A 23579-nucleotide genomic window follows, 5' to 3' on the forward strand; every position below is an offset into this window, starting at 1 on the left:
CATTCAAAGACAATCAGTCAAGTCCAAACTCTTCATCATGGCATTCAAAGCCTTGAGTAAGCTTAGTTCACCCTGCTCCTACACACAACCTGTTCATTCTTGCCTCTATTTAGTTCTCCTGTCTAAATGTTCTCTACTCCACTTCACTCCACCTATTCCAGCCCTACCCATCCTTCAATACGCAGTCTCAGTGCATAATAAAATTGCACAAGGGGAGTCAGAAACCCACAAAGTGTCACCTTATCAAACTCTACCTCTTAGTAGTTTTCATCTTCCACAGTAATGAATGTTGGCTCACCTCCCTCCTTTCCACCCTCATGAGAGTCTTGAAGGCTGAGCTTTGAGGGCAAAGATAAATTAAAGGTGCACACATATTCCCGATCCCAGGGAGCTCCCACACCAAGGGGAGAACCAGAGCTGTCCTAGGTTTGGGTGTGATGTGAGTGGCCCCAAGGCAAGTTGTCCCGAACAAATACACTGCTTTCATCAGCTGGACAGCGAAATCAGTTAATTCGACCTATCAACAATATTTACTACGAAAAACTCCTGGTTTAGTCAAGGACTTGGAGAAACGTCCCTACTTAGAAGTACCCCTGAATGACGTTCTAAGCCTCCCCTAGCTGGAGAGCATTTCCTGGGCTCCGGTACCTGCCCTCTCCCACTTGCATTCTCCCTAGGCTTTCCCTGCGGCACTCCCTCCCCCAGTGGTTCTCCGGTTGCCGTGACGACCAGGGTGGGTGGACAGCCTGTCCTAAGCCTAGCCTAGACTACCCTATCCCGAGGCCCGCTTTCCCCCTTAGCGTGGGGGGTTGCCATGGCAGCCCCTCCAGAGTTGTGAAGGGGAACTGGGTGTCGTTCCTTCCCCCGCCCCGCCCCGCCCCGCCCCGCCCCACCAGGTAGGTGGCTCAGTGAGAAAGTTAGGGAGCTAGTTGCAATCCTGGCCGGCGGGAGGGGAGAAGGTGGCGTGCAAGGGAGAAGAGGCTCCGTCCGGCGCACGCGCAACAGTTATTCCGTGCACTCTGGACCATCACATCCCGCACCTTTTCCCCACACCCACTTCCTACTCTCCCCGTCCTTCAGCTGGTTCTCGCGCGTGCGCACAGCCTGTCCTCTTGCTCCTTCCTCCCACCCTCGCTCGAAAAACGCATGCGCAGTAGAGTTCAGGGGCTCCCGGTCGCGAGTTCAGAACTTGAGCTCCTGTCAGTCAGTCAATCGGAAAGGCTCCTTTCGGTCAACTTGTCTGCATCTCGTCCCCCAACCCGTCTTTCAGCGAAGGGAAGGGGAGGCGAAGCGGAGCGCCGATCCCCTCTTCTCCCCCAATGGGGCAGGAACGACAACGGCAGCGCAGTAAGGGAGCCGGAGCCTGAGCCTGAGTGACCCCGCGTCTCTCCTGGGCCCGCCCAGTCTGAGCCTCTCGGCTCGGGCTCCGGCCCGGCCGCCGCCATGGGAGACCCCGCCCCAGCCCGAAGCCTGGACGACATCGACCTGTCCGCCCTGCGGGTGAGTGAGCCCTGCCCCCCGCACCTGGGCTGCCGCCAGCGCTCGCCCTTCCCCTCCCCCTCCACGTACGGAATCGTTTGGCCCGGGGCGCGCGCGTCCTGGTCCTCGGGAGGGACTGGAGGAGGTGATTTGGCACCGGGTCCCTGGGATGCACCCCCACTTTAAGGGAAGCCCCGCCCCCTCACGTGGAGACCTCTTTAGCCACCTCTCCCCTTTTCTCTCTCTTCCTTCCCCTCTGGGCCTTGGCTTTCCCCCCAATACCTCCGCACACACCTGCACCCCTGTGCACTTGCCCTCCGTCACCACCGCCTCTCCCTCCCTCCTTCCTTCCTTCTTTCCCCCTTCCTCCGCCATTTAGATTTCTCTCCTCCCTGATTATACTGCCCCTTCCGGCGATTTCTACATGCCCAGCACCCCCATCTTCCTCGTGATCCCTCTGCAACCTTGGACCCTCGTATCCCCTTCCTCGGGACTTTTCGTCCTTTGCGAATGTTTTGGAGATGAGCGTCCTTCCCTTTCCTTCTCTTTCCCCCGCCCCTCTGACACACTTTTCCTATGCCTGACATTCCCTAGCCTCCCTCACTTGTCTTTTCAACCGCCCTCCCCCCTCAAAAAATCACATGCAATGCGATTTTTGTGGCTTCTTCTCCCAGCCGCAGTTTTTAATGGCTGGCTTTCCTCCCCCTCCTTGGTTCTTTCATTTACCTTTGTCGTACTTACCTTCGGTCAGGACTTAGGATTCTGAAGCCTGTCTCACTCACTTCATTATATTAGAGCCTACCTCTTTATCACTCATCTCGCTGCCCGAGACAGTTTTCCCGATCTCTCTATTGAGAGTGAAGTAGTCTGCATATTACAGATATGAAACATTGTGAAATTAAAAAAGTCGATTATACCTGGTGTGGAGTTTAAGCTTTTCTGTCCAGACTGCATAGGCTGGTATGCGGACATTTGCTGCAAGCTAGTCTGGAGCTGTAGCCCACTAGAAAAAAAGATGAATGTGTAGTCTGGATGATGGGGAAGAAGTGTGGGTGGATGGTGACAACGAAGAGCCTTAGGGTGTGTGTGGTGGGGAGGTGTTTAGGGGACAGGGGCTTGGAAAGATTTGGTGATTTCAAGGTGGAAGACTTAAACCTGTCATTTCAGTGTTTTGTCCCAGTGCCCTTGGTGGCTTCACAACAGGTGTAGAAGGAGCAGAGTTTTCCATCTGGAGGCTAATCTTCTTGTCAGCCCTTGCTCAGCCGATTTGCTGGGATTTGAGTTAGCCAGGAAATGTGACCAATAATGGGAGAATATAGTTAGCTTTACAGATGCCCCTCATTTGGAGGGAATGAAGAGGCAGATGGAAGGGATGAAATAAAAGGGAGCAGAGTCATGTTGTTAATTGGGTGACACAGTTTTTTTCCTGCCATTTAGGTCATCATTTTCTTTGGTGTAGTGTCAGTCTATGAGACTTTGCTTCTTCGAGATGAAGTGATAAATTGTTAGGGAGGGAGAGAGTGATGTTTTAGTGAGTGGCTGTGAGATTATGAGGATTCAGACTGAGAAAACTGGTTAAGTGTAGAGTAACTTCGACTTGGTTAATGTAGACCCTTTCAAATAAAAGATCAGTTGGAATCCAGACTCTCAGCAAGAGGAACATTATGTGACATTCTCAGGGCCTTTCTTCTGTGACATATCTCTTCCCCACCCTCAAACAAGTCTTAGCTATTGATTAACCCAGGTGGCTGAGGTCCTGTGACTGGTGATTAAGTTTTCTTAAAAACAGATGAGTTAAAACTTTGCCGTTACAGCAATGTGAAACTCTAGGCTTGGCACATTTCTCAAGTGTTGGGGGATGGAGAAGTTGAGATAGTCTCTCTTATAGTTTTGGACAGGGAACCTCACAGTCCTTCTGCTAAGTGTACTGTGACCTTGGATGTGACATTACTGCTCTGAGCTTTTATCTTTCTGTTTAGAGAGATGTTAGACCTGGCTCTGACCACACACTCCCAGTTTCTACTGTTACTGGCTTCTTCCCCACCCCAACCCTCTGCGATGTAAGCATCTAGCTTCCATTTCTCCTTACCACCACTCCTGTCTCTGAGAAGCTTCTGTTTAACTTATTCTTTCATCCACCCGTTTACATATACATGTGCATACAATCCTCTTTATCAGAACCTACTTGGGAGTGTTGCTCTGTTGACAGGTCCTACTGGCTTTCTTCAGGAAACTAGGCACCTATCCTACCCAGCCTGTACATGCATACATGTTCCAACAGTACTGCCAAAGTGCTAACGATGCAAGCATCTTCTGCTCTGTTCCTGTCTGTCTTTCTGTGAGAAATGGAAAATGGAGGCTTCAGTAGCAAAGCCCATTCCTTTTCACTGCATCATAGAAAGTTAGGAGGTGGGGAAAGGGACACACCTTCAGCATTTGTCAGCTGACCTCAAAGAGCTAAGTCATCTCCCTCTTCCTGTTTCAATATTTAGTTTTCAGTTGAGGTTGAGAGTCAAAGTATTACTTGCAACAGAAACAGTGTATATTTTAGACCTGTGGAAAGGCTGCTTTGTGATCTGGAACAAGTCACTTAACCTCACTGGATTTATCCCCCTACATCCACCTTGTTTGGGGCCGTTTATGTGGGGCTACTCTGAATCCAAGCTCTGGTAATGTGGTCAGGGCTGTTCAAGATATCTCTTAGAGCTATGGGGTGCATGCTCTGCTAAATCAGATAGGGTGATGTAGGAAAGACTCACTGCTGTACTGCTGTAGAGGTGTCTCCTTTCTTCATTCAGGACCCCATCTATTTTCTTCTACCCCTTCCTCCAGGTTTTCTCCCTTTAGTGAACCAGAAGTTTTATGCTACAGTGCTTTTGGAACTAGGAAGTTCTGCTTAGTGTTGTATTAATATAACATCATAGAAGAACTGTCATTGGGAAATGTTGCTAGGTAGAAGTTGGTAGCAAAGATATTTTTTAACAACTTTTTTTTGTTCTGATGTGTCTGTTCTTTGGAAAAATCTCTTTCCCCCTTGATTTTCTATTTTCATATGGTTATGGAGTCTGCAGCCCTTGGAAAGCTGGCAGTTCAGTGCATATGTTTCTAAGTTGTTGATCAATAAGAACCTGTTACTGTACACTGGTGTGCCAGCCACCCGAATGCTGGTGACAGATGCTCAGAAGAAAAGGGAAGGAAAAAGGAAGAGGCAGATAAAAAAATGGCACTTAAATGGTGACATCTCTTTGTTTGGAGAATTAGTGATGGAGTATTTCATTCAGTTTAGTGACCTAATGGGAAGCCTGAAAAATATGAAGTGTGATATGAATATCAATCTCCACAAAAAGAATCTGATGGAAGGGAAAGGAGAAGTAGGTAATTTTTTTTTTTTTACAGGGATTGTTTGGATTGTTTACATGATGTCCTCCCAGCAGCTTCCTCCATGCCTTCATACTTTACCTTCCCAAAAAAGTCATCAGGTTGGGACAAGCTTTACCATCATTTAGGTTGTAATGAGGCTGTAGGCTGCTTATAAGAGTATTGGATTTTAGAGATGATTCCTCCATATCTGGAGAGGTTTACTTTGTGCCCTGAGGAGAAATAATAGGTTCTTAAGCCAATTTTCTTCCTTTTAGCTCACTTTATACGTTCTAATGGCTCCAGCTTCCATAGAGTCTCTTCCTTGAATGATAATGTGCTTGGGATGGACTGATGTAAAAAATTCATTTGCAGAATGAGCCCACTTATCCAAGGTGGACATGTCAAACTTGGGGCCCTATAACACTTCTAGGTGGAAGGGAACTGAATCAAAATGTAATTGGGAAATATTTAATAAATACAAATATAATAAAATATAGATAATCTTAATATGTGTGATTTTTTTTTTAAAATCAATATGTGGCTGCAGAGATCCTTATATGATCCTTTACTGGCCCTGTTTCAATTTGAGTTTAACACTTATGATCCAAGGGACAAAATACTGCACAGGGTACAAAAGCTGTTTGCTTTCTTGCCTTCTTGTGCAGGCCTAAAAGTAAAGGATAGCTTCCCCCTTCTTCCCCCAGCCCCCTAATCTAGAAAGGTAAAAGACACAGTCCTAGGATTAGATGCCATCTAATTTGATCCTGTTTCTCTAGGCACCATTCCAGAGAAAGTTATCAAAAGCCTTTCTTCAGACAAATCATTCACCAGATAACAAACATCTGCTGTGCACAAAAATCCCTGTTTTAGCGTAGTAGGGAGCATGCATAGTATTACTGTGTTGCATGCCATTCAATGGTTTTTCGAATTGTGGGAACTCTCAGTCTGTGAAGTCATCTTCAATTCTCAGTCTGCCCTTAAAAATCCATGGGAAATGTGCTAACATTTCACAATACCCAAAGTCAAGAAATCCTTAAATCTGGCTTGTGATGGTTTAAACCCATCATATATTGTTCATTACAAAGTAGGAGTAGGTTACTCTACCTAAAGTATGTATATTACACACTATCCTACCCTATGTCTATCTCTCTGCTCTTAAAATCTGGAAACCTTTTTTCCCCAAACTGAAGAACTACACCCATTTTCTTTAGGTTGAGTGCAACCTCTAAACTATTTTTTGGATATTTGTTGTATATAGATTACATAGAGGGTGACACCATCTTCCCAGTCCCTCAGGCTTGCAACTTTGCAGATTGTCCTAGATTCTTCACTGTCTCTCCCCCTCCACATTCAATATGTTACCAAGATCTGTTGATTTCACCCTTGCAACATCTTTCCAATGCTCCCCTTTCTCTCCTCTGACACTGTCATCACTTTAGTACAGGCCCTTTTCTCCTCACACTTGGATTATTTTTTTAAAATTTTATTTATTTTCAGTGTTCTACAGTCACTACTATATAACTTAGATTTTTTTCCCTCCTTCAGGGAGAGAGAGAAATCTAAGTTATATAGTAGTGACTGTAGAACACTGAAGGATAAATAAAGATAAAATAAATTTTTAATAATTTATAAATAATCCAAGTGTGAGGAGAAAAAGGCCTGTACTAAAGTGAGACAGTGTCAGAGGAGAGAAAGGGGAGCATTGAAAGATGGTTGCAATGGTGAAAATCAACAGATTCTTGGTATAAGGCATATTGAATGTGGAGGGGAGAGTCATTGAAAATCTAGGACATCTGCAAAGTTGCTAAGTCTACCAGAAAAATTCCTCATATACTGTGGTTGTTGCAGTGTACAAAGTTCTCCTGGTTCTGCTCCTTTCACTCAGCATCAGTTCATATAAGTCCTTCCAGGCCTCTCTGAAGTCTTCTTGTTCATCATTTCTTATAGCACAATAGTATTCCATTACATTCATTTACCACAATTTATTCAGCCATTCTCCATTTGATGGGCATCCCCTTGATTTCCAGCTTTTGGTCACCAAAAAGAACACCTGAATTATTGTACTAACTTTCTGGTTGGTCTGCCTATCTCAAAGTCTCTCCCCACTCCATTCCATCCTCCATTTAGTCATTAAAGTGATTTTCCTGAAGTGTAGATCCAGTCATGTTACCCTCTTCAACAGGATCAAATAAAAAATCCTATTTGACATTCAAAGATCCTTCATAACCTAGCCCCCTCTTCCTTACCTTTCCAGTCTTCTTATACCTTATTCCCCAGTATAGATTCTTCAATCCACTGACACTGACCTCCTTGCACAAACAAGACATTCCATCTCTCAGGCCTGGAAATTTTTTCTGGCTGTTCCTCAAGCCTGGAGTGCTCTTCTTCCTCCACTCAGACTACTGACCTCCCTGGCTTCCTTTAAGTTCCCATTAAAATCCCATATTTTTCAGGAAATCTTTCCCAATCCCTCTTAATTCTAGTGTCTTCCCTCTGTTAATTATTCCCCATTTATCCTGCATATAACTGGCTTTGTATTTGATTGCGTGTTGTCTCCCCCATTAGATTGTAAGTTTCTTGAGGTCAGGGACTATCTTTTTTCTCTTTTTGTATCCTCAGAACTTATTAGCACAATGCCTGGCATGTAGTAGGTGCTTAAAAAATGTTTATTGATTGCTCTGGATATGTACAAGAAAAGTAACTGGTATATATACATACTTATATACACACATATATACTCGTATAGATATTTCTTATATATGTATGTATGATTTATTTAGGGCTTTAAAGTTTGCAAAGTGCTTTACATATATTATCCCATTTGATATACATATTTACAAATAGCTTGAAAACAATTATATAATAACATAGACAGTTAGGTGGCCCAGTAGATAGAATTTTGGTCCTGAAGTCAGGAAGACCTGAATTCCGATTCAGACTCACACTCTTGTGTCATACTGGACAAGCCACGTAACTCTGCCTAAGTTTCCTTAGCTGCAGAATGAGGATAATGACAGCACCTACCTCACAGCGTTGTTGTAAAGATCAAATGAAATAATATTTATAAAGTACGGTGCCTGGCAAGTAGTAGCTGCTATATAAATACTAGCTATTATTAGTGGGCCCTGTCAGTCTGAAGCCTTCTGACCCCTTCTCGGAATAATGTTTTTAAGTGCATAAAATAAAATACATAGGATCATAGAGGAATTCTATGAGGTATGACAGAAGGAATTTTCTGATAGCTATTATTGGGAAATACTGGATTGGAGCTTCTTAAGGTGCAACCAGTTTGGCAACATCTGTGGAATACATGCCCAGCTGTAGGGCATCAGTTCCAGACTTGACAACTTTTAATATATGGGCAAGGAATTCTTCAAAGTCTTATTCCTCTCACCCTTCCATTAAAAACATTTTTAAGTTCCTTTACATTTGACAGCATAAGTTATCTGTTTGTAGTAAGGGGATATCAGTCAAACTCCCCCTCTCTTTCCTCTTAATTGCTGAAGTTATTCTGGGTACTGGGTATAATCAGTTCAGGCACCACACTGGGTGTAATAAGTATTGACTTTACCCCAACCTGAAAGTGTCATTGAAGTATTTCAAAGTCAGAGATTGGAGCTATGAGTCGCAGCTAGCTGCAAAAATAACTACTTACCAAGTAAGAGAAACTCTGGGCTGACAGAAGGCCTCTTTCTAATTAACCAAACAGCATGGTGAAATGGAAACAGTAGTAGATGAATTTTGAGTCACTGTCCTGAATAGAGATGTCTTTTCCTGGGAATAGCTTTTTTACTTACCCCTTCCCCCAAGTTCTGGAACCGTAATCAAATCAACTCTGCCAGTGTTCCTGGTTTAGGATGTGCAATCTACTCCCCTGGAGTCCCACCCTCCACAACTTTCGAAACCAAAGTGCTTCTCCTGACCACCACTTCCCTATCTACACAGGTTGTTTTCTATTAGATTATAAGCTTCTTGAGGTGAGGGACTGCCCTTGCTTTTGTGTTTGATACATATTAAATGCCTAATAAATATTTTTTTTTCCTTCATTCACCTGACCCAGATTTGAAGCCCAGCCCTTTTATCTGTGTGACTTTGGGCTAACCACCTAACCACTGGGGAACTGAGTTTCCTCATTTGTTAAATGAGGATTTTGGACCATGTAACTTCTTATGTGCCTTTCAGCTCTAAATCTAACTTCCTGTAACCCTGGTAGATTAAGGGAGCCAGGATGAATTGATGCCTATTTCAAGTCCTTCCATGAAGAACTATTCACATATATACACACATATGCATCCATACATAAGTACATATATGTACATACATGTATTCTGACCTCTCTGCCCAATCCTTATCTCACTAGAATATAAACTTTCAGTCTTTATATCCTCCCACGGTGCTTAACAAAGTGCTGTGGACACAGTAGGAGTTAAAAAATACTTGATTGATTGATGACAGATGTGGATCTAGGTATTCTTAGAACTGATCTTTTCCCATCAGATCCCTTCAATTCCTTAAATTTTTGAGTACCTTCTAGGCATTATAGGACATAGATGAAAAAATGAAGGCATTTCTCAGCTTATGAGAACAACTGATTTATGAACCTGAAAAGCAGGTGGCAGGAGACATGTTCTTCAAGATTCTGCATCCATTTCCCAGGGTGGTGGAGAAGGAAGGAGAGGGACATCACTGAGGCTGTGGCCATGTCTCATCAGCCAGTGCCCTCTTTTGACAGCTGTGTATCATACCCTCCTTGTTGAAGACACTGATGGAACAATCTAGTATTATTATCTATTATTATTGTTGTTATCTGTTACTTTTTGTATCCCAGAATTGCAAACCCAGTTTGGGGATACTTCTTTCCTAGGTGGAAGAAACTTATTGAGCATCCTTTTTGCTTACATGTTAAGAGTTAATAGTTTCTTTTTGAGGTGTAGCCACTTGTAGCCATATACATTTGCTTATCAAAAGTACAGCTGGTGTTTTTTTTCTTTTAACTTCTGCAAAAGGTCTCTTCAGGTAGCTTTTGTTAAGGCTGTTCTTAGGATAATTACTATATTAGCATCCAAGCTAAAGAAGCCTGGGTACTAATCCTGAGATAACCTCCACCTTTCATTCTCACTGACACTTGTCTATTTACATTGATTGTGAGAACCAGCACGTAGTAGTCATCATAATTCTCGCCCCCCCCCCCCCCCCAATACCCCAGGAGGTGCCTTAGTCAAAAGCCATTGAGTATATACCAGGAGAATAATCTTGAGTGATGAAAAGACCCTTTTTAAGGGAGTCTCAAGTGCCCCAGTTAGTTAGCACACAAAGAAGACTGTCCTAGGGCTCAGGCACATGCCTCCTAACTAATTAGTTCTCAAATCTTCAAGAATACCTGAAGATCAGGTGGCCTTCTGATAAAGACTGAAGAGGCAAAGCAATCCAGCCTCAGACTGAATTGCTTCCAAAGCTTCAGCCTGTAACTCTCCCATGGGTACGAATAATTGTCTCTGCTTGGAGAAGGCTGGTGAAGGTCCAGAGGAATGTGCCCCTCATGGGTAGCCTTTACACTCTAGTACTTCTATCCTCCCAAGGTCTAGCCAGCTGCAGTTATCTCTGCAGCAGTTCATATCCTTCAGCAAATCTTACCAGATTATGTGTGAATTAGGCACTGGGCTTTTGTTTCATATTTGATTGGTGTGGAGATGGTGTTTACCATTTAAAGACTATTAACTGCTAAATGTTGGGGAATAGGCGACTCCACTTAGCTCTCCAAATCTTAGGATGAGTCTCATGAATCTAGAACAGATCATTATTGGGAGAGAGGTAGAAATGTTTTCCATAAGTTAGCTGCTATATGGAAAATATCTTTTCCAACAACTTTTGTCTTCCTCTCCACGATTAAAGGTAAATTGGGGTTTTTTTTAGACCAGAATCTTAGAATCTTGCACACATTTGTTCCAACCCCCTCATTTTGGAGAGAAGGAATCAGAGATTCAGGTGAAATATAATTTGTCCATAGTCACACAGCTAATAGGCGGCAGAGATCTGAACAGTGGGTCGTTTCCAAATCCATTGCTGAGATCCAGGGAAGTGAAAAAAGACTCATAAGGTCACACCCAACTAAGTCATAGAACTGGAGAATTGTAGCACTGGTAAGGACCTTTGAAATCATTTAACTCCTTCATTTTATAGTTGAGGAAGTAAGATCTAGGGATTTCGTAATTTACCCTGTGTTATATAATTAGTTTCAGATCTACGATTAGCAGTCAAGTCTCCTTGTGAAGAAGGCAGATTTTAGTTTTACACCCCACTTTATCCACCTTCCTTCCACCTAAAAGGTTAAAGTAAGCTAGTAGGACTATTTGTTTTAAAATTTGGACGGCAGGATGGAGCTATATGCCAAAAGCAACTTTAAAAAAAATTATTTTAAATTTGAATACTAAAACTTAAATACAAAATAAGAACATGAAAAGAAACATTTTAAACTTAAATCCAAAATAGGAAAGCAAAAGATTGCCATGTGCACAGCAAAACACAAGAGGATTCAAAATATACAGCAATGAATTTCCATTTCAAGAAAACTTATGTAATAAATACTACACATTGTGTTCAGAGGTGTGCATCTTGTCTGTGCTTCCTTTTAGGTTTTCTTTTCTTCTCTGCTGTGCATTTTTTACTTTGTTCTTCTCCCTCACCCCAGAAAGCTACAGTTAAGCATGGATAGAAAAGGATGTATAGATATATAGGCACATACGTATCTATTTATATCTATATATGTCTATGTAGATATATATGGAAGCTAAGTTTTGCTAAATTCATATGCATCTATGTAAGACCACACTGTGCTTGTCTGTCCTTTGTTTCTCTGAAGGTGGATAACATCTTCCTTCATAAGTCCAAGTCTTTCTGTATTTTTCTAAATCCACCAATTTATCATTTCCAACACCACAGCAATATTCCAGCCTTATACTATCTAGTTATTTTAAATAGTCTAAAACAATATTGATTAATAAGGCTGATATATAGTATAGTTTCCCAGTTTTTCTCTTTTGATTAAATCTTATTTTAGCTTTAACTTTGAGATCATGATTACTACTCTGACTTTTTGTTTAACCTAATAAATTCTATTCTTGATCTTTATTTTATGTTTATATGTGTCTTATTTCCTATCGCTTCTGACTCCTCTACTTTACTTCTACCTCCTACCTTGCTTTCCTATTACTTAACCTACACTCCCCTCTCCCTAGGATCCCCTTCTCCTTTCCCTCCACCCTAAAAGCCCTCTCTTATCCAAAAGCAACTTTGGTAGAGACAGATGTGTCTATAACCTGAGAGATGAGTAAAAGAGCAAGAACTGTCTAGCTTGGTTTTGTTTTTTTTTTATTCAAAGGGTTTCTTGGAGACTCTGCGGCTTGTGAGTGGCCTTATATGATATGTTGGTCCTCTGGGGGGCAGTTCCCAACTTCAGGAGAACCCCAGGGAATAAAAGATACCTCCCACCAGCCCTGTCTCCCATTTTTGGGCTAGTTACTGGGCAGCATATTCAGGGGAGGTGTTAAATCCACAACAGCAGAGATTGGATTTGAGAGAAATGCTGTGTATAGAGCACAGCTTCTATGTATCACAGATGGAGAGGATCTCATTTATATGGAGCCTGAGCTATGGATGCATGTTTCTTTGTAGGCTTTCTTTCTTGATTCTCCTCCTGTCTCTCTGACCACTCTTTCTCAGGTTCCTTTGCTGACGTATTGATCACATTAAGCCCCCTAACTGTGGATGTTTCCCAGAGTTCTATCCTGGGACCTCCCATATTCTTTTTCTTGGTAAGCTCATCAGTCCTCAGGGATTTAACTAAAATCTTTATATAGATGTGAGTGTGTGTGTGTGTGTGTGTGTGTGTGTGTGTGTGTGTGTGTGCGCGTGTGCACGCGCGCGCATGTGAATGTGAGAGAGAGAGAGTCAGAGACAGAGAGATCTAGCCATAGTCCTTCCCTGGGCTTCAGTCCCACATCACTAATTGCCCATTAAACATATGAAACTAGAGGTCTCAGAGCCATCTTAAACTCAACATTTCCAAAACTAAAGTAATTTCCCTAAAACCATCCCCTCTTCTAAATTTTCCTATTTCTGTTAATGGTCCCACCATCTTTCCAGTCTCCCAGCTATATAACCTCAGCATTATCCTGGACTCTTTTTCTCCCTTCCTCCTCCTTCTTTTCTCTCCCTCTTTCCTTCTTCCCCTTTCTCTCTCCCCCCATCCCCACATCCAATTACCCATCTTCTACCTCTTTACTCTCAAGAGTTACCTTAGTTCAGGCCCTTATCACTTCTCAACTAGATTATTACAACAGCCTCTTAATTGGCCTTCTTCCTTCAAGTCTCTCACCTCTCCAGTCCATCCTACACACTACTGCCAGAGTAATTTTCCTTAATTGCAGGTCTGATCATGTGACTACCCTGCTCAGTCTACTCCAGTGACTTCTTGTTTTGCCTCTAACATAAAACACAACCCCTATTTTGCTTATAAAGCTCTATACAACTTGGCCCCAACCTATCTTTCCAGCTTCCTTGAACATTATTCCCTTTTGTATATTGTAGCACTCTGGGATCCAGCCAAATGGACCTTGTCTCTGTTGTACACACATTTCGTTTCCTGTTTTAGTGCCTTTGCATTAGTAGACCTCATTCCTAGAATATACTTCCTCCTTACCTCTGCTTCAGAGTCCTTCTCTTAAGCATCAAGAATCATCTTCTCTGTAAAATCTTTTCTTTTCCCTGTAACTGCTAGTACCCACCCTCCCAAACTCCTTGTATTTAACTACTACACACACACACACACACACACACACACACACACACATCTTCAGTTTGTATTTATGGCTGTAACATATATATTCTTGTCTTCCTCATGAGAATGTAAGCTCCTTGAGAGTAGGGATTATTTTTTTGTATCCCTAGCACTGAGTATAGTACCTGGCACACATCTAACACTTCATAAATATTTGTTGACTTATCGATTACTTTGTTGTAGGATTTGTGCATTCTGCATCTTGCAGAATAACCTGTTGTGTCTCTTCACAACTGCCCTCTGAGGGGGTCATGCCTTAAACAGACTAATAGGAGATAATTCCTTATTCTTGCTCATTAAAGTTTCCATTCCCTGACTGAGTCTTGACCTGAGGTACGGTAAAGATACAGGGGCAGGGGATGGAGAAAATGACGCAGATGAAAACCCAGAGGATTTCCAAAGTACATATGATTATAGATTTAGGAGGCCATCTAGTCTAATTTCCCCATTTTAAAGTTAAGAAAAATGAAGGCCAGAGAAATTAAATAACTTGCCCAAGATTGGCAAGGCTGGAACTCTGTGACTCTAAATCTCTTACTCCTTCCACTGTATCACATACTGCCAATATTCCTCATACACTTCAGTTTTAGAACTCATAATCAGTGTCATATTAACTGATAAAACTCTTTTTAAGAAATTTATTTGTTTTCAGTTTTCAACAATCACTTCCATAAGTTTTAAGTTTTCTCCCTCTCCCTCTCTGAGATGGCATGCAATCTTATATGGGTTCTGCATATACATTCTTATTAAACACATTTCACATTAGTCATGTTGCATAGAAGAATTAAAACGAATGGGAGAAACCATGAGAAAAAGAAAACAAAACATAACACAAGAGAAAACAGTCTGCTTCATTCGGTGTTCTGATTTCATAGTTCTTTCTCTGGATGTGGGTGGCACTTTGGCTCAAGAGTCCTTTGGGAATGTTTTAGGTCCTTGCATTGCTGTGAAGGGCTAAGTCTTTCAGATATAGTCCTCACATATTGTGGCTGTTACTGTGTATAATTTTCTCTTGGTTCTGCTCCTTTCACTCAGCATCAGTTCATATAAATCTTTCCAGGTTTTTCTGAAGTCTTCCTGTTCATCATTTCTTATAGCACAATAGTATTCCATTACATTCATATACCACAGCTTGTTCAGCCATTCTCTAATTGATGAGCATTCCCTCAATTTCCATTTCTTGGCCACCACAAAGAGAGTTGCTGTAAATATTTTTGCACATGTGGGCTCTTTTCCCATTTTTATGATCTCTTTGGGATACAGCCCTAGAAGTGATATTGCTGGGTCAAAGGGTATGCACGTTTTTGTAATCCTTTGGGCATAGTTCCAAATTGCTCTCCAGAATGGCTGGATCAGCTCACAGCTCTACCAATAATGAATTAGTGTTCCAATTCTCCCACATCTTCTCCAACATTTATCATCTTCCTGTTTTGTCATGTTAGCCAATCTGATAGGTATGATTAACTGATAAAACAAAGTCTTTTTAAAAATTTTTAATTATTTTATTTGTTTTCAGTTTTCTACAGTCACTTCCATATATCTTAGATTTTTTTACCCTCCTTCCCTTTCTTCTCCCCTCCTTCCCCACTCCCTCCACGAGATGGCATACAGTCTTATATAGGTTCTACACATACATTCCTATTGAATACATTTTCACCTTAGTCATGTTGCATAGAAGAATTAAAATGAATGGGAGAAACCATAAAACAAAACAAGACATAACACAAGAGAAAATGGTCTGCTTCATTCTGCAGTCCAGTTTCATAGTTCTTTCTCTGGATGTGAAAGCTGTTTTGCCTTGAGTCCACTGGGAATTTTTTAGGTCCTTGCATTGCTGTGAAAGGCTAAGTCTACCAGAAAATTCCTTGCACACTGTGGTCGTTGCTGAGTACAAAGTTCTCCTGGTGCTGCTCCTTTCACTCAGCATCAATTCGTATAAGTCCTTTCAGGCCTCTCTGAAGTCTTCCTGTTCATCATTTCTTATAGCACAATAGTATTCCATTACATTCATATACCACAACTTGTTCAGCCATTCCCCAGTTGATGGGCATACCCTTGATTTGCAGTTCTTGGCCACCACAAGGAGAGCTGTTATAAATATTTTTGCACATGTGGGACCTTTTCCCATTTTTATGATCTCTTGGGGAATACAACCCTTGAAGCGATATTACAGGGTCAAAGGGCATGCACATTTTTGTAGCCCTTTGGGCATAGTTTCAAATTGCTCTCCAGAATGGTTGGATCAGCTCACAGGTTCCACCAACAATGAATTAGTGTTTCAACTTTCCCACCTCTTCTTCAGCATTTATCATCTTCCTGTTTTGTCATGTTAGCCAATCTGTAAGGTGTGATTAACTGATAAAAGTCTTAAGAAATTTTAATAGATATATTCTGTTTCTTATGTTCCCATAATATTCAGTGTATCCTTCCTGCTCCTGGAGAGCCATCCCATATGACATACAGTATTATTTTAGAGAAAGAAAAAAAAGTCAGCCCAACTGATTGATACATTGAAAAAGCCCAAAAACACGTGCAATGTGTAACACTCTGTGGACCTGATACTAGTCTTTTTTTCCACTGGTTCACTTTTCTTTGGGGATGTCCTTGAGATGGCTCTGTTTAGTTTGCATAACTATGTATCTATCTGTATTTAAATACCATAGATATATACAATGTAGCCTTCTAAGAGAATGTAAACTCTTTAAAGGTAAAAACTTTTCCTTTTTAGTCTTTTTATCCCTACTGCCTAGTACAGTGTCTTAAATGTTTGTTGAATCGAAGTTGTTTGCTCTTTTTCTAGGAACCACATCAGGTTGCAAGGAAAGAGTTTATTCTCATATCCCCTTGGGAGTCTCACTTTTGAGGTATGGGAATTTTGGGGGGAAAAGTAGAGCAGAATATGAACTGGTTTTTTTTGTTGTTCATTCATTCTTTTTGCACTATTCCAGTGCTTCCACTGACCCCACTCTGAGAGTTTCCATGGTCCTAAAAATTCATCACCCTGCAGCCAATCTTAAATGACCCAGAATTCACTAGACTGATGAGATGACTGGTAGACAGTCTGTTCTCATGCTAGGCCTGCTGAGCTTTCCAGCCTTTCCACCCTGCTAGCATAATGCCTTGGAAAAAACAAACAAACAGAAAACAAGCTTCCACACCAAGATGAGGCATTGGTTATTTAACGACTGTTTATTAAGCATTTAATATACAGAGCACATTTTGTTGTGAGAGGGGGACTCCATTTGCCTAAATCTTTTATTCAATATTCCTAAGTTGAATTATGGCTAGGGTTGATTCGGTCAGTGTGCTAAGTGCTGGGGATACAAAAAGAGGTAAAAGACATTTCCTACCCTCAGGGAGATCACAATCTAATAGGGAAGACAACATGCAAACAAATATATCATACAAACATATATATCCTCTATAGATAGTGGATAAATAGGAATTAATTAACAGAGAGAAGGCACTTGAAGAGGGGTTGGGCAAAGCTTCCTGTAAGAGATGATATTTTAGTAAGGTCTCAGAAAAACCCCAAAAAGCTAGTAAGCAGGGTTGAGGAGGGAAAGCATTACAGGCATGGAGAACAGTCTGAGAAAATGCTTGGACCCAAGAGAGGGAGTATCTTTTTTGTGGACCAGTCAGGAGGACACTATCACTGGATTTAGCGTGGGAAATGCCTCCAGAGAAGCATTTATTTACTCATGGATGTAACTATTCCCATACCCATTACAAATGCTGTTTGCTTCTGCAAACCCCAGCACATCTCATGCGGAACCCTTTTCTGATGATGTACCTCTGTAATATCAATATTTACACTTAAGAGTTCAATATTTCAGTATCTCAGAACATCTGTGACTTCATCTGTGGACACACCTTGCACCATATTTCTCTTATTGGTGTTGATTGTTAACTGTCTATTCCTTAGTAGACAAACTTGTGGTGTAAGCCTCTTTGAATAGCTAGACTGCTCCTTCAAGGTCAGACACAGTCCATTGCTGGAACCTTTTTCAGAGTTTTCCTGCTTGGTAGCTTTTGGCACTAGAGTTTGTACTCTGCTGTCTTCAACTTACAGTCATTTCTGTGATATAATGAGGCCTCAGAATAGGAATTTAATGGAGGTATTATATGTCCTTGTTATAATTTTACATCTCCCCCCGGAGCAGACTAAACAGATCCTCCCCCTTCCTGCCACAATGCAGAGTATGGTATTTAAACCCATATTGTTCCCCCTCCATGCAAACAGGATTGATTTTCCCCCAAATATCTCATTGGCTTCTATAAGAGGCTTGTATAATTGTTAGCTTTGTTTTTCATTACCAACACATTTTGTTTTGACATAGCGGACAAGTCTAAACGAAACCCTAACACAGTACATTTCCTGAAAACAAGCTAACCAATATAAGAGTTATTTCAGCTGTTGGTAGATGCAACTTAAGCAGTCCTGTAACTTACTATTTGTTTTTAAAAATATGGATTTTATTAGAGTTGTATTGCCATTTTAATAATGTTTTCATTTACATAGGTGTAGTCAGTGTGGATACTTTTCCTTTGGTTTACTCTATCACTTGGTATCAGTTTTACCATACTTCTTTGAAGCATCCATGGCAGTTCCAGTTTCAAAAGTGTTATTCTCTACTCTCCTGAACCAGTTCCATAGACCCCTTTTCTTGACTCTCAAGAGCATCATATATGGGATGTCCTAAACTCATGCTCTCGCCTTTCTTTATGTATTTAAGCTAAGGTTTGACCAAGGTTTGTCAAGGTGTCTATCTGTGACCTGTAGTAGTTTCAGAATGTATTAATTACTGATAGTGATAGATTATTAGAACTGGTAATAATGATGCCTGTATTCTTTTTCACTTCCCACTTCCATTCTTTCTTAAAAAAATTGAGGCAGAGCCAAGATGGTGGGTAGAAGCAGGGACTTGCCTAGAACTCCCCCCCAAGCCCAGCCAAATACCTGTAAAAAATGACTAAACAAATTCTGAAGCTGCAGAACTCACAGAATGACAGAGTAAAGCAAATCTCCAACCCATGACAGGAAGGTTGCAGCATCTATCACACTGCACTGGGAGCAAAGCACAGTCTAGCATGGGCCATGCCCTCACAGACAGGACCTGAGCAGAATGAGAGGGAGGTTGGGGGAGGGGGGTGGTTAGGGACTGAATGTCTGGCACCTGTGGCGGTTTCCAGATTTCACAACCCCAAAAAACTGAGGACGAGTCATTGGAAAAAACCTGTAGGACCTGTGTGAGAGAGAAGAGTGGTCCAGCCCCAGGGTGGTGGAGGGGGTGGAGGAGCCCTCAGCAGGGACAGCAACAGCAGCTGTTTCTGGAACTCTAGGCCCACAGATTGTGGGGGGATCGAGAAGCTGACAGTACACCCACACACACACACTGGAAGCAGAGAATTACCTTGACAAAGAGCTCAAAAGTCAAGTAAATAGGGAAATGAGCAAAAACTGGAAAAAGAACCACACTATAGAATCTTACTTTGGTGACAAGGAAGACCAAAATATACAAACAGAAGAAGACAGCAAAGTCAAAGCTCCTACATTCAAAGCCTCCAAGAAAAACACGAATTGGTCTTAGGTTGTAGAACTCAAAAAGGATTTTGAAAATCAAATAAGAGAAGTAGAGGAAAAGTTGGGAAGAGAAATGAAACTGTTGCAAGAAAATCATGAAAACCAAGTTAACTGCTTGCTAAAGGGGACCCAAAAAAATGCTGAAGCATGTATCACCTTAAAAAATAGACTAACACAAATGGCAAAAGAGATCCCAAAAGCCAGTGAGGAGAAGAATGCCTAAAAAGCAGAATTGGCCAGATGGAAAAGGAGGTCCAAAAGCTCATTGAAAAATGGAGTGGGTGGAAGCTAATAACTTTATGAAAAATTAAGAAATTATAAAACAAAACCAAAGGAATGAAAAAATAGACAATGTGAAATATCTCATTGGAAAGAACAACTGTGTCCTAGAAAATAGAACTGGGAGAGACATTTAAAAAATTATGGGACTACCTGAAAACCATGATCAAAAAAGAGCCTAGACATCATCTTTCATGAAATTATCAAGGAAAACTGTCCTGATATTCTAGAACCAGAGGGTAAAATAGATATTGAAAGAATCCACCAATTACTTTCTGAAAGAGATCCCAAAAGAAAAACTCCTAGGAATATTGTAGCCAAATTCCAGAATTCCCATGTCAAGGAGAAAATATTGCATGCAGCCAGAAAGAGACAATTTGAGTATTGTGGAAACACAATCAGAATAACACAAGATCTAGCAGCTTCTACATTAAGGGATTTGAGGGCTTGGAATGTGATATTCCAGAGGTCAAAAGAGCTAGGGTTAAAACCACCTACCCAGCAAAGCTGAGTATAATACTTCAGGGGAAAAATGGTCATTCAGTGAAATAGAGGACTTTCTAGCATTCTTGATGAAAAGACCAGAACTGAATAGAAAGTCTGACTTTCAAACACAAGAATCAAGAGAATCATGAAAAGGTAAACAGGAAAGAGAAATCATAAGGGACTTACTGAAGTTGAACTGTTTATATTCCTACATGGAAAGATAATATTTGTAACTCTTGAGATGCTTCTCAGTATTAGGGTAGTTGGAGTGATTATATACATATTGACAGAGCACAGAATGAGTTGAATATGAAGGGATGATATCTAAAAAAAAAAATTAAGGGATGAGAGAGGAATTTATTGGGAGAAGAAGAAAGGGAGAAATAGAATGGGGTAAACTATCTCTCACATAAAAGAGGTAAGAAAAAACTTCTATGGAGAGAGAGGGAGGAGGTGAGAGGGAAAGAGTGAATTTACTCTCATGGGATTTGGCTTAAGGAGGGAATAACAGTGGACCCTCAATTTGGTATGAGGATCTGTCTTACACTACAGGAAAGTAGGGGTGAAGGGTGTAAGGGGCAATGGGGTGGGATGATAAAAGGGAGGGTAAATAGGAGGAGGGAATAATTAGAAGTAAATACTTTTTACAAGGGACAAGGTCAAAAGAGAATATAATAAATGAGGGGCAGGAGAGAATGGAGGGAAATATAGTAAGTCTTTCACAACGTGACTTATGAAAGTGTTTTGCACAACTTCACATGTATAACCTATATCTAATTGCTTACCTTCTCAGTGAGGATGGGTGGGGAGGGAGGGAAGGAGAGAAATTGGAACTCAAAGTTTTTTGGTTTTTGTTTTTTTAATTAATTTATTTATTTAACTTTTAACATTCATTTTAACAAAATTTTGGGTTCCAAATTTTCTCCCCTTTTGTCCCCTCCCCCCCCAAACACCAAGCATTCTAATTGCCCCTATGACCAATCTGCTCTCTCTTCTATCATCCCTCTCTGCCCTTGTCTCCATCTTCTCTTTTGTCCTGTGGGGCCAGATAACTTTCCATACCCCTTTGCCTGTATTTCTTATTTCCTAGTGGCAAGAACATTACTCAACAGTTGTTTCTAACACTTTGATGGAACTCAAAGTTTTAAAAATGAATGTTAAAAATTGTTTTTACATGCAACTGGGAAATAAGACATACAGGCAATGGGGTGTAGAGCTCTATCTTGCCCTATAAGAAAATAGAGGGAAAGGGATTGAGAAAAGGGAGGGGTGTGATTGAAGGGAGGGCAGATTGGGGGAAGGGGTAATCAGAATGCATGATATCTTGAGGTGGAGGGAGGGGAGAGGTGAGGAGAAAATTTGGAACTCATCTTGTGGAAGTGAATGTTAAGAACTAAAAATAAATACATTAATAAAAAAAATTATTGAAAAGTATTATTGATGTCTTTAGTTTCCCTAACCCTATCTGCCTTCACATTTTTTTTAGTTATCCATTGTAACAAAGAAAAACAGATGAGCAATAATATGTACAACATTCTGCCCTACTACTTTTTCATCCCCCACCCCATTTTGCTGCCAAGTGGGAGATCTGTTTCATTTTCTATTTTCTGGAGTCAATATTGGGTGCTGGTGGTTGTTGTTGAGTGAGATAATGGGACCATTCTTCAAAATATGGGGTCTCCCTCAAATTCCCATTCTTTACCTCCTCTAAAATAGCTATAAATATTTTGTAATATCCTTAGAGTTTGTTTTGCTTCATACTTATCTATCACTTAGTCTTGTTGTTCAGTTGTTTTTTGGTAGTGTCTGACATCTGAGGTTTTATTAGCAAAAATACTGGAGTGGTTTACCATTTCCTTCCCCAGCTTATTTTTACAAATGAAGAAACTAAGGCAAACAAAGTGATTTGCCCAGGTTCACACAGCTAGTAGGTGTCTGAGGTCAGTTTTGAACTTAGAAAGTTAAATCTTGCTGACTCCAGGCCCAGCTCCCTCTCCACCTAGCTACCACTTAATCAATCCTCCTGACTTCTGCTTTCTCTTATTTTCCTCTTGAGTGAAATACATTTCTTTTTTTTTTTAAATTGATTTATTTAACTTTTAACATTCATTTTCACAAAATTTTGGGTTCCAAATTTTCTCCCCATTCCCCCACCCCAAACCACTGAGCATTCTGATTGCCCCTATCACCAATCTGCCCTCTCTTCTATCATCCCTCCCTTCCCTTGTCCCCATCTTCTCTTTTGTCCTGTAGGGTCAGATAACTTTCTATACCCCATTACCTGTATTTCTTATTTCCTAGTGGCAAGAACAGTACTCGACAGTTGTTCCTAAAACTTTGAGTTCCAACTTCTCTTCCTCCCTCCCTCCCCACCCATTCCCTTTGGGAAGGCAAGCAATTCAATGTAGGCCATATCTGTGTAGTTTTGCAAATGACTTCCATAATAGTCGTGTTGTGTAAGACTAACTATAATTCTCTCCATCCTATCCTGCCCCCCATTGCTTCTATTCTCTCTTTTAATGCTGTCCCTCCCCAAGAGTGTTGACTTCAAATTGCTCCCTCCTCCCATTGCCCTCCCTTCCATCATCCCCCCCACCCTGCTTATCCCCTTATCCCCCACTTTCCTGTATTGTAAGATAGGTTTTCATACCAAAATGAGTGTGCATTATATTCCTTCCTTTAGTGGAATGTGATGAGAGTAAACATCATGTTTTTCTTTCACCTCCCCTCTTTTTCCCTCCACTAAAAAGTCTTTTGCTTGCCTCTTTTATGAGAGGTAATTTGCCCCATTCCATTTCTCCCTTTCTCCTCCCAATATATTTCTCTCTCACCCCTTAATTTCATTTTTTTTAAAGATATGATCCCATCCTATTCAATTCACTCTGTGCTCTGTGTGTGTGTGTGTGTGTGTGTGTGTGTGTGTGCGCATGTGTGTGTAATCCCACCAACTGCCCAGATACTGAAAAGTTTCAAGAGTTACAAATATTGTCTTTCCATGCAGGAATGTAAACAGTTTAACTTTTATAAGTCCCTTATGACTTCTCTTTGCTGTTTACCTTTTCATGCTTCTCTTCATTCTTGTGTTTGAAAGTCAAATTTTCTTTTCAGCTCTGGTCTTTTCATCAAGAATGCTTGAAAGTCCTCTATTTCATTGAAAGACCATTTTTTTCCCCTGAAGTATTATACTCAGTTTTGCTGGGTAGGTGATTCTTGGTTTTAGTCCTAGTTCCTTTGACTTCTGGAATATCCTATTCCATGCCCTTCAGTCCCTTAATGTAGGAGCTACTAGATCTTGTGTTATCCTGATTGTATTTCCACAATACTTGAATTGTTTCTTTCTAGCTGCTTGCAATATTTTCTCCTTGACCTGGGAACTCTGGAATTTGGCCACAATGTTCCTAGGAGTTTCTCTTTTTGGATCTCTTTCAGGTGGTGATGGGTGCATTCCTTGAATCCTTATTTTGCCCTCTGGTTCTAGAATATCAGGGCAGTTTTCCTTGATAATTTCATGAAAGATGATGTCTAGGCTCTTTTTTTGATCATGGCTTTCAGGAA

The 23579-nt window shown here is 41.1% G+C and overlaps 1 protein-coding gene across 4 annotated transcripts in view; it reads left to right on the top strand.

Annotated features, from left to right (window-relative positions):
* The first annotated feature begins 1102 nt into the window (after positions 1 to 1102).
* MINK1 (misshapen like kinase 1) overlaps positions 1103 to 23579 on the top strand; it is a 64691-nt gene continuing 42214 nt past the window's right edge. For all 4 annotated transcript variants that reach the window (XM_072641307.1, XM_072641308.1, XM_072641309.1 and 1 more), the window contains exon 1: positions 1103 to 1500. In XM_072641307.1, coding sequence (XP_072497408.1) covers positions 1444 to 1500 — 57 coding nt within the window. In that variant the 5' untranslated portion in view covers positions 1103 to 1443. The remainder of the gene's footprint in view (positions 1501 to 23579) is intronic.

Source organism: Notamacropus eugenii, chromosome 2, assembly GCF_028372415.1.
Source record: "Notamacropus eugenii isolate mMacEug1 chromosome 2, mMacEug1.pri_v2, whole genome shotgun sequence".
Taxonomy (NCBI): domain Eukaryota; kingdom Metazoa; phylum Chordata; class Mammalia; order Diprotodontia; family Macropodidae; genus Notamacropus; species Notamacropus eugenii.